Raw genomic sequence first — 16,916 nt, forward strand, 5'->3', positions numbered from 1 at the left:
GGCGGGTGGGTGACTGAGCTCCACACATGCTCTTGTACATACACCAGTCTCGGGCCAGAGGCTGATGCACAGCCACAGGGAATCTGCCTTAGGAAGCTCCTGCGGAAGCACAGCTCCCCAGTTCATTTTGGAAGGGGGTGAGAAATCAGAAACGAGGTCCCATGTGAGGAGTTGTTCTCATTTTCTATTTAATTTTCAATTCATAGAAAAATGAAGCAGGAAGGAAAGTGAAAGAACATACAGGCAGGACTCTGGCCCAGAGAGGGGATGAGAATTCCACAACATTCTCTAGCAAGTTGGTGCCATGCCCAGGGCCAGCACCTATGTGGCCTGAGAGCCAGGGCAGTTTCCTCCCCATTCCCCCACACTAAGCTCTGTTCTGTCCCCAGCCCACCTCCACACTCCCCCCAATTCAACCCCGGGTCTTTCCTCATCAACTTCTCATTTCAGAGCCGCATTTCAAAGCTGCTCACCTGGACACAGGACTCTGGAGAGAAACAGTCCAATGTCTCAACCTCTCTCCCCACTAAGCACACACCCACATACAGGCGCACACACACACCATGCACACACACACACAGAATGCATGTTCTTTCCCCAGTGCCTTCAGAGCATTACAAACAAGCAGGGACCCAGTACTCAATATGACCACAACAGGTAGACAGAGTCCTGTACACCATTGGGGCTGTACCTCACCCCTTTATTAAGGAATGCTTTACTTTCCAGACATCAAAGAGGACTCCCATCCACCGATGCCAATACTTCAGGCTAATTTATTTCTTTATATTAATGAGAATCTCACCCCTACATGTTTATTCATACTGCAGGCACATGAGCTCACACAAGCATACATGCATACATGACCTCATGCACACATATTCACACACAGACCCAGAAAACTTTCCTACTTACTGTATTCTCCAAAGGAGAATTGCAACCTCTGCACCATATCCTGAGCCTCTGTGTAAAGACATCACCTACAGGAAGAAGGGGCCTTGTGGCCCCTGAGAAGGGGACATCTAAAGTCCTGTGAGTGACAGGTCCTTGAGAATTCACAATCGGGCCCATGCCAAAGGGTGCTCCCGATTCCTCGATGCCTACTTCAGAGGACAGGCCAGCCCTGGGAAGCATGGGGTTTGCAGGCTTATCTGCAACATAGCCTTTGCCTTGCAGCCTTTTCTGTGGCTGGTGGTACTTTAGTTCCCAGAAGTGGCAGCTGTGACTCCTCTTCAATGTAGGAGAATCAGCTCAGAGATTAAGAATCAGCATTTGGGCTCCTGCTGAGTTTAAACAGTCCAGCTCAGGCTGCAATGAATATATTTGAAGGGGTACAGCCAGGGACTCTAAAAGCACTCCCCCATCTTAAGCCCAAATAAGACATATTCTCCTCTGTAGTTCTTGCAAGAATTTGTGTTATTGACCACAAAGTCCTCTATTTCCCTGAATAGATCTTGCCTCAAGTGTCCTTCAGTGAGTGAGGAGACATTTTCTGATGTGCATCCTCTCTTTTGCCTGTAAAAATTAGCTGATCAGGCCACTAAGGATAGATACTGCTCTTTTCTCCCTGGGTCCCCTGTGCTTTAGTCCAGAGCTTAACAAAGTATCCCCTGAACTCCTGCTAAACACATTAAAAAACATGATGGGAGTCATGTGAATAGATCAGGTCTTCAAATGCCATTCTCCAAATAATGCCCCCTGCCCCCCACTGCTGGCATGGTTTTCCATTCCAGGTTTTCTGGAAAGAATAGATACCTTTCTTTCTTCCAAACCGTACCTTGAGTCTCCAGTTTTTGAAAACCTACCCATATCTCAACGTCAGCTCAAATGACCCATCCAGGATGTTTTCCCAAGAGCTGACTTTAGTGTTAATGTCCTTTTCCCATGTTCTGCCACATAATTCTATCTGGAACTCTATTTTGACTAGTGCCTCTCTTTGCCCTGTTTTACAGCTCCTAGGTATATATCCATCTTGGCCTTTCCAGTATGGTCTTCTTGGGGTCATCTTTTTATCCCCTGGGACCAATACATAGTACTTGTTCTGTGATTGTTGGCTGAATTTAATTTTAAAAAAAATAATTTTTATTGTCTTTTTTTTTTAAAGATACAGAGAATTTTTATTGTCTTTTTTTTTTTAAAGATACACACTCTCCCTGTCAATTTCCTCATACTTACTCAAAAGAATGTAATCATGGCTCCAAAATTACACCACCTATACCAACAATATAGGAGGACCAATGATGATATAGACAGGTAGAAGGGCATTCTACCTGGAAGCAAACATTGCCCTATTGTGTTCAGGGCCTTTACTTGTATTCTCTCACTGAATATTCCTTCCCACCCAGTGAGCAGATACAGCTTCTTTACAGAAGGAGAAAGTGAAGCTCAGGCTGATTAGGTGTCACACCTAGGTCTTCCTTGCTTCAGCGACTCTGCTTTTTCCACTGTACCCCTGGATTAATGGCAGCATTGGATAGCTAACAGGGTTGCCTTGTTTAATAGATTCTAGCAAGAGCAGGGACTTAGCACTGCCTCTTGGAAGTTAGGTTACAGAGTCCTAGAATCAAAACACCTCAGAGTTTAAAGGTTTCTCAACAACCAAACCTTTCTTCTTATTCAAGAACCAATAATTCCTTTTGTGCTATCCATATGCATGACTATTCAGTCTCAGCTTTGGCACTTTTAGCAACAGTGAGCTCATTACCACAGGATCCAGCCTAGTTCATATTTGGAGAGCTCTGACTTCTCTCCATCAGTCTTTGAATGATACAACACAAGTGTAAATCCTTTTTCAATGGTCATTTCTACAGCTATTATGGCAGCATAATCACATCACCACATGCATCTTCTTACAGACTGGAAGGTCCCACTTCCACAGCTCTGTCTCCTGTGTCATTCATTTGGAGGCCTCTGTGCAGGCTGGATATTCTTCTAGGGTTTATTTCACTTCGAGAGTTTAGAAGACTCAACTTTGTAAGAGTCACTTTACATTGAGTGAGAATGAAAAGGAGGATTCATTCATTTATTCATATAACAAATTCTTATTGGTATCCTACTCTATACCAAGCATTGCCCTAGACTACTGCTGTCAAATAGAGCATCTTTGATGATATAAATGTTCTCTCTGCTGTTCAATATGGTAGCCACTAAATGCACGTGTTTATTGAGCACTTGAAATGTAGCTTGTGTTACTAAGGAAAAGAACTTTTTAAATTTTTACTGATTTTTATTTTAACTTAAATACCTACATGAGGCTCGTGTCTACTCTATTGGATAGTGCTGAATTAGACATTTAAAAAGTAGGATGAATAGGGTCCTGTTTTCATGTAGCTCATACTGTAGAGGAAGAGATGGATAGTCAATGATTAAAGAAATAGATAAGCACACTAATTTCACATAGTGGTAAATAATTTGGATAGTCTTTTGGAAAAGAAGGTGGACAGTGTAAGTTTAGCTAGGTGAGTTGGGAAAAGCCTTCTATGAGAAGATATTGGAAGTCAGATTTAAATGAGAAGGTACCAGCCATGGAATGTTGCAGAGCAGGAGCATTGTAAACAAAGAGAAAAGCAAAGAAGAAGTCATGGAACATGGACAACCTCAGCAACATTCAGGCACAGGCCAAGGGCCAGAATGACTGAGGCTTTGAAGGAGAAGATGAGCGGCATATGACAAAGATAGAATTGTAGGCACAGGACAGATAATACCAGGGTTTCCACATGAGGAGGACCTGAAAAACCTCCACCTCTCCTTAGCATTTCCCTGTTTGAGGAACAGAGGAGTCTAAGGACTGAGGGAAGGTTGGGAATTGCCAGATGTTTAGCAAGAATCCCCAACAAATTTTCCCCATATCCATTCTTAATCAGTCATCCAATGGCTTCCTTTGATTCTTCATGTCTAGCTCTTCTCTAAATGCTTTGCCCTGGAAATAATCAAATCTAAAGGGAGGGGGAGAAACAGGGGAAGGGGAAATGGACAGAAAAAGAGGAAGAAAATGAATAGCTATGGAGAAGGCAATGGAAATGAAATCTGGTGAAAGAGGAGGAGAGATGGAGTCGGTGTGGATTGGTGATTGTGTGTCTTGTCTGTGAAAGGCCTGGAGTGAAGTCACTTAGTTGGGATGGTGGTGAGGCCTGCTAGCTGCTGGCAGCCTAGAGAGGAGATACACAAATCCATTCATTACCATTCATGGCAAACTGATAATTGTCATTACAGAAGTTGAATGAATATTTGAGGAAAGGAAAGGTAAGAGGATGATGCAGTGGTGGTGATGGTGAAAGTGATGCTGGGATGAGGAGGAAGAGAAGTGGAAGGTGACAGTGACTAGACACGTTTGCAGGACAGATACTGTATCTTTCAATGGCTATCTCCACTGATTCCTAATTTGATGTGGTAAGAGCAATGGCTCTGAGGACACCTGATTCTAATTCAGGCCCTACCTTTGATTATCTGGAAGGAGGACCAAACTGTGCCTTGACTTACTGAAGGGACATTGTCCAACTCTGAAGAAATGTTACATGGCAGAGTTCTTGTTAAAAGCAGAGAGAGAAATGGCCACGCTTTATCATAAGCCTGAGATGTCTTCTCAAAAAGAGCACATTTAAGAGAATTCAGGCCTCAGGACACAGTCTGTGACTCAATACAGGGGACAGAGTGGAATAGATGATAATCTGGCCCAAATATTGTAACTAATATTATCAGAGTGATTAAGTGTTTACATGAAACCCGCTGTCCTCGAATACACAAATCTAAAAGTGCAAGACACTACATATACTGCCTTAACCCAATGAATGGCCTGGAAGAGAGTATAACCTACTACATAAACTATAATCCATGCTGTATAGCTGTGCTCCAAAATGTACTCATCAAATGCAGTGAATGTACCACACTAATAAAAGAGGTTGTCAATGTGGGAATAGTGGGGTTGTGGGGAGAGGAGTGTGTGGGAGAGTCTTGTATTTTTAAGGTTACATTTAGTATAATTTATGTATCTTTAAAAAAGATAATAAAATGGGGTATGGGAAAGGTTGCCTAGAAACCTATACAGAGTCCTTGAAGCTGAGGGGGCAAAGAAAATAAGAAGATAATTATTCTGAAGAAAAGTGAAATTAACCTTTTTCATGTGAGGGTAAAGTGATTTTGTCTCCCAAGGGAAATATTTTGTCTCCCGAGGGAAAGATTGCAGGTGGCCTAAGGAGAATAGATTTAATCAGACAGGGTATGAGAAAGTTTTTAAAATTGGTAAATAACCAGGCATTCATGGTATCTCCATTGGAGGAGACACAAAGATGTAGAGAATCAAGATGCAGTTAGCCTGGTGAGGACACAAGATATATCTTTCTAATAAATCCTGTTCTCAGCTTGTAGGGGTTTTTTCACAGGGTACAAAGCTCTATACATGGATGTCAGGACCAATCTGGGAACACCTAAGAGACTCTGACCCCCAAGGATGGGGCGATAGATTATAAATAGGAAAAGATGCACTCATTTTTGTTAAATTGCAAAGTTTGGAGGAGCAGGGTTCCAAGTAAATGGCCCATCTGAAGAGCTAGAACCTTTTGTCAGGGTTGACCCAATACTCTCCTGGAGGAATTTCTGATGTATCCTTTATCTAGTTTGTGAAAAGCCCTGCAAATGAGCCAGTGGCCACCTGTAGGAGAAATAATGGATCCTGGGGCAATTTGAGACAGCAGCCTCACAGACTGCAAACTGGTTCAGACAGAAGATGGGTGGGCACCCAAGATGTGATTGCCTTTTGGGGGACCCACCACTCACAAAAGCTGCAGTCAGGGCTTCAGTCTCCATTCTAAGGATCTGCAAATGTATATGAAACTCTGCTGGCTTGTGGAATTCCTGGAATGTCCAGCATTCTCAGAATGCTGAGAGAGATTACTGCCAAAAGTTTGTGTGTTTACATGGTAATGGTTAAGCTAAATTTCTCATGGAATTTGAAGGGGTCTGAGTTTATAGACACTTCAGTGGGGAAGGACTTTCAAGGAGTATTGACTGCTATTGAAAAAAACATTGAACAAAGCACTGGGCATTAAAAAAGAAAATCAGTGCTTTGGTATGATGAAGAGTATTGAGGAAAGATAGAAAAATATAACACCCTGCAGAGGTGGTTTTGCTGCTAGGATGTATTTTGGAGACAAGACTCTTTTAGATGAAATGGTCCTCATCAGAAGCCATTGCCAGAGATGGCCAAAGCATGGCAGTGCCCAGAGGGGCCATAAAGAATTTTATTCTGAATGCTTATCAATAGGACAGAATCATTCAATGCTTGGTGATGCTTCTTACAACTGATTTCCAAAAATATTAACAGGTCAGTCACAGTTCTGCCTGTCCTCTCCTTTTATACCTGACAATGGGAGCTCTACATTTAGGTAGATGGAATTTGAGTGTATTCCAGAAATATCTTCACCCCTAACCTTTAGAGATGGTCAAAACATCAGAAAACTATTAGAAACCCATCTAAGGGTGGGAAAGTGTATGTGACAGACACGTAACCTTGCCTTTCTGCTGTAATCGGTTGTAGATATAGATTACCTTCTCAAATAGTCTAAAGAAGCTCCTGAATATATAGTAGCATTCCCTATTTGATATGAGGAAACTGAGCCTCACATCAGTGATGCCTCTTGTTCAAACCATAAACTGAGTCATTGGAAGATGGAGAATCTGAATCTCATTCTGTGTGACTTGAAAGTGTAGAGGTGAAAGCTTGGGCACTGGACTTTGAAGGCCAGCTCTGCTGTTTACTGGCTATCTGACCTTATCCAGATTACCAAATATTCCTGTGCCAGTTTCCTCATCTGTAAAATGAAAAGACAGGAACAGGAACTCTTCATATAGTCATTATGGGGAATGATGAGTGTCAGTGATAGGGGTTTGAACAATGCCTGGCACCTCATCAACACTGTATAAATATTAATCTATTGTTACTTTCATTATGATCACAGTATTGCATTAAGTTAAGCCTTGCCATGGTACCCCCAGCTATGTTCTAAAACTGGAAATATCCTGTAGCGAAGAGGCTTTTGCCAAGTTTTTGGCACCACATTGCAAATGAGCCTGGTCAGTGATGTTAATTCCCCTCCACCCAGTATAGTAACATCATAGCAAGGATTAGGGAAATGGAGCATTGGAGAAGTAGGCAAAGCACTGAAAGATGAAGAATTTCCAAGGCAGATATTTTATTTTTGATATTACCCTGAGACAGAACCCAAATATGGCCAGAAGATCATCTGCTATCAGAGCTGAAAGTCATCTTAAACATCATCCAGCTCCCACTTGCAATTTTTTAAAACATATAAACTCTTTCTTATCTAAAATCAAACAGTTTCTAAGTTGGTACTAAAAACTCAGCTCACAGCAGCCAAGCTCACTGTGTCTCTTGATGTTTTAATTAATAAAATTAATTAAATTGTTTCCTTGCACTAAAGAGAAGGGTCCCACTGATATTTGAACACTGTTCCCCCAGTTGTATTCCACTCCCCACGCTTTCTATCCCCCATCACCTCCCTCTTCTTTGGATCCTCCTCCCCCAATGCAGCGCATTCCAACATAGACATGAACAGCCAGAGTCTGAGAGGAGGATAAGGAATACATCTATCCCTGTTCTAGACCCTTTGGAGTCTTTGTGGGCAAGGTAAGGGAATTGACATCCACCAGTATGGGTTCAGAGTAAAAGTTGTTTTATTGTCTGGAATGGTCCCACTGAGATATGAACTCTTATGTTGGTTTCAGAGTCCAAAGATCTCACCATTACACCCTAGAACCACTGGCAAGTGTTAACCCCTGATGCTTTGGAGGTGTGTGGGCCTCCTCCCATGTTGTCTCCTTCTCAAGGACTTCCTTCCCAGACATTTCCTATCCTGGTCACACAGGACCCCCGTGGGATCCTCTGCAATAGAAGGAGATGCCCCTGGCTGATGATGTCCACAGACTAGGTGACCCATATAAGGAAACACTGGTCCAGAATGGCTAGTGTGTGTCCTTGGAAGTCCAGGGAAACTGAAACCAGGGAATACCTTTGCTTTTTGGAAGTGGAATTCAAAGTGGAAGGATCACAGCACCCCCTCGTGTCCCTACAGGGACCCATCTCACCTAGACCAGGGGCATGTCCAAAGTAAACCAACCTAATGCCCTGTTGACACCCTGGGGAAGTCTCCCATGGCCCCTGACCTTCAGCTTTTCTCAAGGCCTTTCTGTTCTCCTGGTGATGTGGGGAGTCTTCAGCACCACAGGCTCTTGAGGGTGCTGCCAACTTGTGGCCTCAGGGTCCTCCAGCAGTCTCCTTGCAGGGAAGGCCTTGTCTACTCTGAGCAGGATGTAGAGCACTGCCAGGTCCTAAGCATCACACTACACAGCATTGCTGGCCTCAGTTGGGGACAGAGAGTCATCTGTTATGACCAGGATTTGAACAGAAACTGCCATGGCCCTAACACAGGTCCCTAGGCACACCATGGTCACAGCTGGAACCAGTGTGGCCAGGTGTAAGTTACCATCTCTTGTAAGTAGACAACATTTTCTTCTGGGCTATTTCCTCAAGGCCTAGAGGGGCATCTCCTCTCTCTATCCTTTCAGCTTTCTCAGTTCACCCTCCTCCCCACGTGCTTGTGTCTCCCCTGTTGAAGGTTTGAGGCCTCTGCCCCATACTGGGTGGGGAGTTTAGAGCCATTCCAAGCAGTGCCGTCTAGATATTCCCATGATCAGGACCTATACCTGGTTCTAAAACAGATGTGGATATAAATTTTTTAAAAGAAATTTTTGGGATACAACAATATATAAAAAGAATTACACACAGTGACCCAGTGGTATTCATTCCATGTATGCAAGACTATTTCAACAGAAAATCAATTAATGTAATTCATTACATCAGTATGCCAAGAAACAAAACTAAATAGATATAGTAGTACATTTAACAAAATCCCCTCATTTATGATAAAAATAAATTCTCAGCAACCTAGATATTGGAACTTCCTCTACTTGATAAAATCCATCTACAAAAATCCTATAGCTAACATAATACTTAATGGTGAGAACTAGATGCTTTTCCTTGAGGTGAGGAGCAAGGCAAAGGATGGTCCCTCTTAACAAACCTATTCAACATTATACTGCAAATCCTAGCTAAAGAAAGAGACAGAAAAAGGATTGAGAGATATGCAGACTGTGAAGTAATAAAAACTTTCTTTGTTTGCAGATGAAATGATTGTTTATATAGAAAAATCCAAAAGGAAGGATAAAAAAAAAAAAAGACACTCCTGTAACTAATAAGTGATTGTAGCAAGGTCACAGGCTATAAGTATAATATTCAAACATCACTTGATTTCCTAATACCAGCAGAAATGAAAAATACAATATCATTTACTTTAGCCCTCCCGAAAAGCATAAATCTAACAAAATATGTACAGGATGTAAGGATGGAATACTAGAAGACTGTAGTTAAAGAAAGTTAAAAATGATCTACATAAATGGAGAGAGATTCTATGTCCTGGATAGGAGGAATTAGTACTACTAAGATGTCAGTTCTTCCCAACTTGATTAATAGATTCAGTGCAATCCAAATCAAAATCCAAGCACGTCGTTTGTGGATGCTAACAAACTTATTCTAAAACCTATAAGGAAATGCCAAAGAACTCTCACTTTTGAAAACTATTAACATTCTTCCATTTTGGCTAACTTTAGGACTAAAAGCATTGAATACACATGAAATGTTAGGCATACCCCTTCCACTGAATCCTAGGACAGAATGCCTTCATTCACTGAGCACCTATTTTGTGCTTACTAGATACCAGGATCAGCTGTGGATAAGGGGTGGTATCTGGAGCAAAGCTAAGGTCCCTGCCCCATGGGGCCCACACCTAGAGGCACCAAGAGGGGCAGCACTGTATAGACAGACAATTTGTGTTCTTTCCATGACCATCTACTGGTTCAGATCTGTGGATTCAGGGTGAGAATGACAGGCAAAGTAGAGTGAAGAATGGAATATGGATGACTTCAGCCTGATAAGCTGTGGTTGTCACCCTTGGGGGCAGCTTTCAAGGTAGTGAGAGGAGGTGGGGAAGGTAAGGGCCTGGCATTTGATTGCCAGAGTCCTGCACTCACTTGAACTCCTTGTCAATGCCCAAAGGAGCCCAATGACAGAACTCAGTGTCACTGGCACCAGTGATTATTTTCTTCCCATTTAAAAAAAAAAAAAGCCTATTTCTGTTACTCAGATTGAGCAAACTCTATAGAACTGTCCTCAAGTTCACAAATTCTATCTTTTGTCATCTCTACTATAGAGCTCATCCAGCAAGCGTTTTTCAATATTGGTTATAGGACTTTTCATTTTTATTTATAGCCATACCAGCCTAATTAGACTTAGTGTTTGCATGGCAATTAAATTTTCCATCTATTTACTTCCAACTTGTGTGGCTCCTTCTATTTAATGTCAGTTACTTATAAACGGGTAGAGTGCCACCATAGCTTTTTATGCAACATTAATCTATTGGCATATATGGAATTATTGATATGGCTCAGTTTGAGTCCACCACCTTGCTATTAGTATATTTTGTTCCCTTTATTGTTGGTTCTTTAGCTACTACGTTACAGTAAATTTCTTTATGTTTGACTACTTTAGCAAGTTTGAACTCCATTTCCTTTGGTAGATCCTCATTTAGCTTATCTCATAACGCTAGCCTTCACTTACAAAAATCAAGAAGACTTAGGTGATATTCAATATTGTTGATGAACTCTTAGTTAAACCACATAATTCATTATGTATATTTTTCATTTTCCACAGAACAACAGGCAATGTTGTTGTTAAATTATGGCTGCTACAGAATACACATGGCCCCCTTGCCTGATTCCAGTGTTTCTCATTTTGGTTTAAGCTTTGAAATGTGGAAGCCTCTTCAAATATCTTAGAGCTTTCACCCACAGCCTAGTTCCAAAGTTACTACCACATTTTATCTGCCAAATTCTATATTTCATTTTCTCTTGCTTTATGATGAATTACTAGAAAGGTTGGCAGCTTAAAATAATGAGCATTTCCTATTTCAGACATTTTTTGTTGAGCTATAATCTGGGAGCAGCATTCCTGGGTGGTTTTGACTCTGGATTGAACCAATGTATTCTCCTTGTAGAACTAAACCCAAAACCAAAGAAGGGAGAAGATGAGAAAATAGTCTATAAATGGTGTATGTTTAGGATGGCAGAGTTGACACAATGACAAGTGGCAGGTAAAAAGAGAAATAAAACAAGAGAATAGGGTCATTGATCAAGGGGTAGAAGTTTGAAGTGGAGAGAGATCTTTTAAAACTTATAAATCAAACAAAAGATGTTGCATACCTTAATAGGTTTTATTCCAATTGTAAAAATAGTGTATACTATTGTTTCTCAGTAAGAAATAACACACAAACATCACATGCTCAAACAAAAGAAATAACATGGAGAAATGCAGTAATATAATCTAATACATACAGTTAAGAGAGTCTACAGCTCATGAGTTGTAAAAATAAATATAAATAGGGAAAATTATATTTATGATGATATATATCCATGTGAAACAAAAAATAATGACCACAGTGAATAAAAAATACGTGAGTCCACAGTGATAGTCAAAACAAATTTAATAGTAAGGAAAGGGTTGGGAAAGCTATTTTTTTTTTACAGCAGAATAATAGCAATTAAAACAATAGAAGAATGACTAAACTAGGAAATTATCAACATAGAAACACAAATAGTGTAATTGCCAAGGAGCAGAGATGATCAAAGAAGCTGGGAAATTCAGAGAAATATTATTATAGAACAGGATATTAACTACTCTAAAAGTACCACTCTCCAGATTACTGCATCATAAAAATAAAATAATATATCTCCACAGTGCAGAGTTCTGCTAGACCCCTCCTTACCCGGGTGACAGACCTAGGACCACAGTAATGCTGGTGGACGCACTGGACATCATCCCTCTACTGGGATGTGCTAGGAAGCACACAATCTTTCAGAAATCTTGCCCAAAATGTTAATCTGAATTTAGTCTTGAGCAAAATAATCAAACAACTTCAGAATATAGAACATTCCATGAGAAACCTGACCTGGCCTCTTCAAAAAATTCAACATCACTATGAACTAGAACAACAAAACAGTGAGGACACACTTTTGGTTCAAAAGTACTATAGACTAAGACCCTTGGTTGTGAACCAAAAATACATCCACGCCATTGTGTTATTATAGCTGTTTGTGATGTTGGCTGTTTGAAGAGGACAAGTAGGTTGTCTTGTTGAATGGAATATATTCTGTAGTTGTCTGATAAATTCCTCCTGATTAAATTCAAGTTAAAAATTTTGAGCAAGACCACAGTATAGTTAATTCTGTGTGCTTCCTAGCTATCCCATCTGCTGTCAATAGATGTCCAATTTCACATGCTGTTTCTTCCACCTGCTCCTTCCTCCAGTTACAAATAGTTGGGGATGGAAAGGAGCAAGGATTAAGGACACTCATATTTGCCTGTCGAATTTGGCATTGGTCCCACTAAGTAGTAATCACATTTGAAGATGGAAAGAAGATGATTTTTCCAATCCATATACACTTTTGAACTAATAATAAGAAGTGGCTAGTAGTTTTGGAATTGATTCCCAGGGATGGATGTCTCCAAGGGTCCGTTTGGACTTTGACTTGAACTGTTGTTTTATATATATATTTTTTTGGTCAGGTAGAGAAGGTACTTTTCAAAAAAAATCATTTCATTCAAATTAGTAGCATCTTTCCAGCAGAACTTAATATCTAAGATAAAAAAGAAAAAAAAAATCAAATGAGATTCCTTGTCAGTGATTGCTGGTAGTTGAGCTGGAGTGACTGCTAAATTGTGATAGAGATCAGGCTTGTACTGAGATTCTATTGAACTTATGATCCTAAATGGTGGAGCTGTGGAATGGATCAGGGGTAGTGACAGCCTCAGATTAAAGGAAACATGGCCCCCCTTAAAGTACAGTCCAGCCTATGGAGGAAGACAGAGATCTGCCCAGCCCATACCAGGAATCAGCAATGGTCCTTCTCATCACTGCACAGAGGCCATGTCTGATCCCTACCACTCTTTCCTCAGCTGCCAGTTTTCACCTCTGTCCCCTTTGTGTAGAGCAAAATCAGATTTTCACACCTCCAGACTGGGATTGAGTTTAAAATAAAAAATGCAAATTCAGAAACTGACTGCTGTAGGAATGAGAGGGCACATTGCCGGGAAACAGACCCTCCTCAGATTTGAAGTCCCAGGTTTCCCTGTTATTGTGAAGCAAGGGGAGTGTGGCCAGCCGGACAGAAGCTGTGAAAAAAGCAGAGTTCAGAAAATAAACAGGAGATGGAGCTGGTAGGGTGGGTCTTGGACCAACTTCAAGGTAAAAACAGGCAGAACTAGATGAGGTAAAACCATCTCTTGGAGCAAATAAGGAAGTAAAACTGCAGTGGGAGAATGAGCAATGACCCCATAGAAAAAGCAAGAAGGAAAACATGCCCCAAAGAACCACAGATGTGTGATTACCTCTGTCTGAGCATGAAGGCCAGGGAATCGGCATGCCAACTTCCTCTTACTGAGCAGCAGTTTTCTTTTTAAAATCTTCTCTTTCAAGGCACTGGTGGCATCAGTGTGGCCAATGACTTGACACCCATGATTGTTGGCTGCCGGATTCTCAAGAGAATCACACTCTAGCTTGGGAGAGGTTTTCATGCCTATAGAAGCATCAAAACCCAGTTATGAAAAATAAAAACATGGCCAAACAGGTTCCATTGTTTAAAGCCTTACTATGATACATTTTATCAGTCAAAGAGGGGGCATCAAAGAACATAAGTCTCTGGGAAAAAACAAGGCCAATAGAAATTCCTGGCCTGGTAGAGGCACTTCAATATTAATTCCTTCTTGATCATTGTTCCATTAAACAATAATATACACAGTGAGAGTATAAACACTTCAGTAATTTCCTTCTTGTAGATCTCTTTTCCATTCAACAAAATAGATTGCTAGGAGGAAACTGCTCCCAATATTGAATATTAAATAAAAGTTGAGTCTCTAAAAAGGAATTGTCAATAGGTGGTGAGGGCAAAGGTAAGGAAATCACACTGGATGCAGACAGTTATTGGGAATGGAGAGATTGGAGTGAAGTTAATACGATAAAAAATTGAAGGAAATCCCATAGGGAAAAGACTTCTTGAGTCCGGTGGAAGTTAATTCTCTTTAAAATGGAGTACCCACGGACTTCATCTGGATTTAAAGTACTTGCTAAAATACATAATATATGTTATATATAACCCTTGTATAATACATATAGAAAATAAATATCATTTCTACGACATAAGATATGAGTGTACATATATATTTGTGTGTATATATCTAATTGAAAATATGATTAATGAGGATTTTGGTGATATGGAGTATGGCATTCTAATCTTTCTTCTGGTAGTTGAAATTCAAAAAATGTAGAAACAGAAGGAGAGGAGGGACTTCCGGCAAGATGGTGGCTGAGTGAGCTTGCCTTGCCGTCTCTCCTGGGAAGAGGCAGCTGGACACCGCTGGAGGTTCTCCGGGACCAGGCTTTTTCAGGATTTTTTCAGGGCAGGAAGTGTCTGGACATCGATTTGGTGGGAAGGTAATGGAAAGGACTGGTCTATAAGATATAAATTGAGACTTTTCAGGAGGGGGAGGCAAGATGGCGGCTGAGTGAACTTCCCGGTTACTAGCTCCTGGGGGGAATTGGCTGGGAGGCGTCGGAGACTCTTTGGGACCGGCTGTTTCGGGATTTTTCCTGGTCCGGAGGTGTCTGGACATCGATTTGGAGGGAAGGTAACAGAGAGGATCCATCTGTGAAATATACACGGAGATCCCAGCTACGTGTGGAGGATTCCCTCCTTGGGTAGGTGGAGCCGAGGCAGCTAGCACCACGCGGAGCCCCGGCGGGCGGCGGCCAGGGTAGCCCAGTCCGGCTGAGCCCGGCTGAGCCGCGGCGGGTGGAGGGGCGGAGCCCAGCTGAGCTCGGCCGAGCCCAGCCGCGCTGCGCCGGGCGGCAGGCGGGAAAGCCGAGCCCAGCCGAGCCCAGCCGAGCTGCGGCGGGCGGCGGGCGGCGGGCGGGGGACTGGAGTCCAGCTGAGCCCAGCCGAGCCTGGCGGTGGGGTTTCTGTTCTTTGGTTTTTTTTTTTTTTTTTTTTTGTTGTTGTTCTTTTTTTTTTTTTTTTCAATCCTCTCTTTCTTGTCCCCAATATTCTTCTTATACTATTTTACCTTAACAATACAATAGGTCCTACAGGAAATACCTCACATTTGCTGGGTTTCCTCACCCTCCACTGCCTCATTTCTCTGTGAATAGATTTAGCCTATCTACACTATCCCCTTTCCCCTACAACTTGATATCCTCCACCATCTGCTATCTCTCCTATATTCCATCTCCCTTTCTTTGATCCATAAAGTGTCTAACTCTTAATTTCTAATACCTTTGTTTAGTTTTCCATCTGGTATTCGTCCCTGAAACTATTACCTTTCTTTTCTCTTTCCCTCTCTCACGAAAACAATAGCCTCTTAGTACGTACCACATTCCTCCCATATTCAGTCGTCTACCTCATTATAGGTACTTTCCTACTACTATAACTCTACACAATTTACATGATCTAACCTCCATCCTCCCAGAACTCATATTATTGCTTTGTAAACATATATCACCAATACTACTTCACACTTTTTCCTTCCTTACACAATTGACTTTCCCCAGCACTAATACTTTCCTTTAAAGTGAGCTTAACTAGCAATAAGAAATTGGAATAAGAAGAACAAAGTGACAAAGAGAAGATATAACACTTACGCAAAAACAACAGCTAATTAATCTCCAAGACTAGACAAAGAGGCTAAGGAACTGATTAAACCCGTCAAGAAAAAATGCTGACAAGACAGCAACAAAAATCTACAAACCAAACCAGTAATCAGGAAAACATGGCTGAATCCAATCAACAAACTGAAAATCAGGAAGGGGGGCAGGACTTCGCACAAGCAATGAAAGATCTCAGAACATTTATCACTGACAAATTTGATGAAGTAATGAAAGAGGTTAACAGCGTGAAGACAACACTTGGAGGGGAAATTGCAGACATGCGCAAAAAAATAACAGATATGATGGAAATGAACACCACAATTCAAGAAATCAAAAATACACTTGCAGCAAATATCAGCAGACTAGAAGAGGCAGAGCAGAGAATTAGTGATGTGGAAGACAGTGCATTGGAAATCAAACAGATAGTAGAAGTGGTCAATAAAAAGGTAGAAAAAATCCAGATAGGACTTAGGGACCTGAATGATAACGCAAAACGCTCAAACATACGTATTATAGGCATTCCAGAAGGAGAAGAGAAGGGAAAGGGGTCAGAAGGAGTGTTGCAGGAAATAATGAATGAAAACTTCCCAAATCTACTGAAAGAGACAGATGTACATATCCAAGAAGCACAGCGCACTCCACTGGTCATAAACCCCAACAGGCCCACCCCAAGACATATACTTGTCAAATTATCCAATGCTCAAGACAAAGAAAAAATTCTAAAAGCAGCAAGAGAAAAGAAAACCATCACATACAAGGGAAATTCCATAAGATTAAGTGCTGATTTCTCATCTGAAACGATGGAGGCAAGAAGGCAGTGGTATGATATAGTCAAGGTACTAAAGGAAAAAAATTTCCAACCAAGAATACTCTATCCAGCTAAACTAGCATTCAAAAATGATGGAGAGTTCAAAATATTCACAGATAAACAGAAACTGAAAGAGTATATCAACAAGAAACCTCCCCTTCAAGAAATTCTTAAGGGAATTCTGCAGGAAGAAAGGAAAAAACAGGACAGTCAGAGATGGAGGAGAGTGTAAAAGCAACAAGAAAGACAAAAATAGAAGGGGAAAATAAAATGATACAAACAAAGTA

At 41.2% G+C, this 16,916-nt stretch overlaps 1 protein-coding gene across 1 annotated transcript in view; it reads right to left on the minus strand.

Moving 5' to 3' along the window:
• LOC131273147 (NBPF family member NBPF4-like) overlaps positions 1–16,916 on the minus strand; it is a 39,251-nt gene that overhangs the window by 2,956 nt on the left and 19,379 nt on the right. The window contains exons 7-8 of the mRNA XM_058275393.2: positions 13,511–13,698; positions 978–1,227 (exon numbers count right to left, since the gene is read on the minus strand). Coding sequence (XP_058131376.2) covers positions 978–1,227; positions 13,511–13,698 — 438 coding nt within the window. The remainder of the gene's footprint in view (positions 1–977; positions 1,228–13,510; positions 13,699–16,916) is intronic.

The sequence above is a fragment of the Dasypus novemcinctus genome, chromosome 13 (genome assembly GCF_030445035.2).
Source record: "Dasypus novemcinctus isolate mDasNov1 chromosome 13, mDasNov1.1.hap2, whole genome shotgun sequence".
Classification (NCBI taxonomy): domain Eukaryota; kingdom Metazoa; phylum Chordata; class Mammalia; order Cingulata; family Dasypodidae; genus Dasypus; species Dasypus novemcinctus.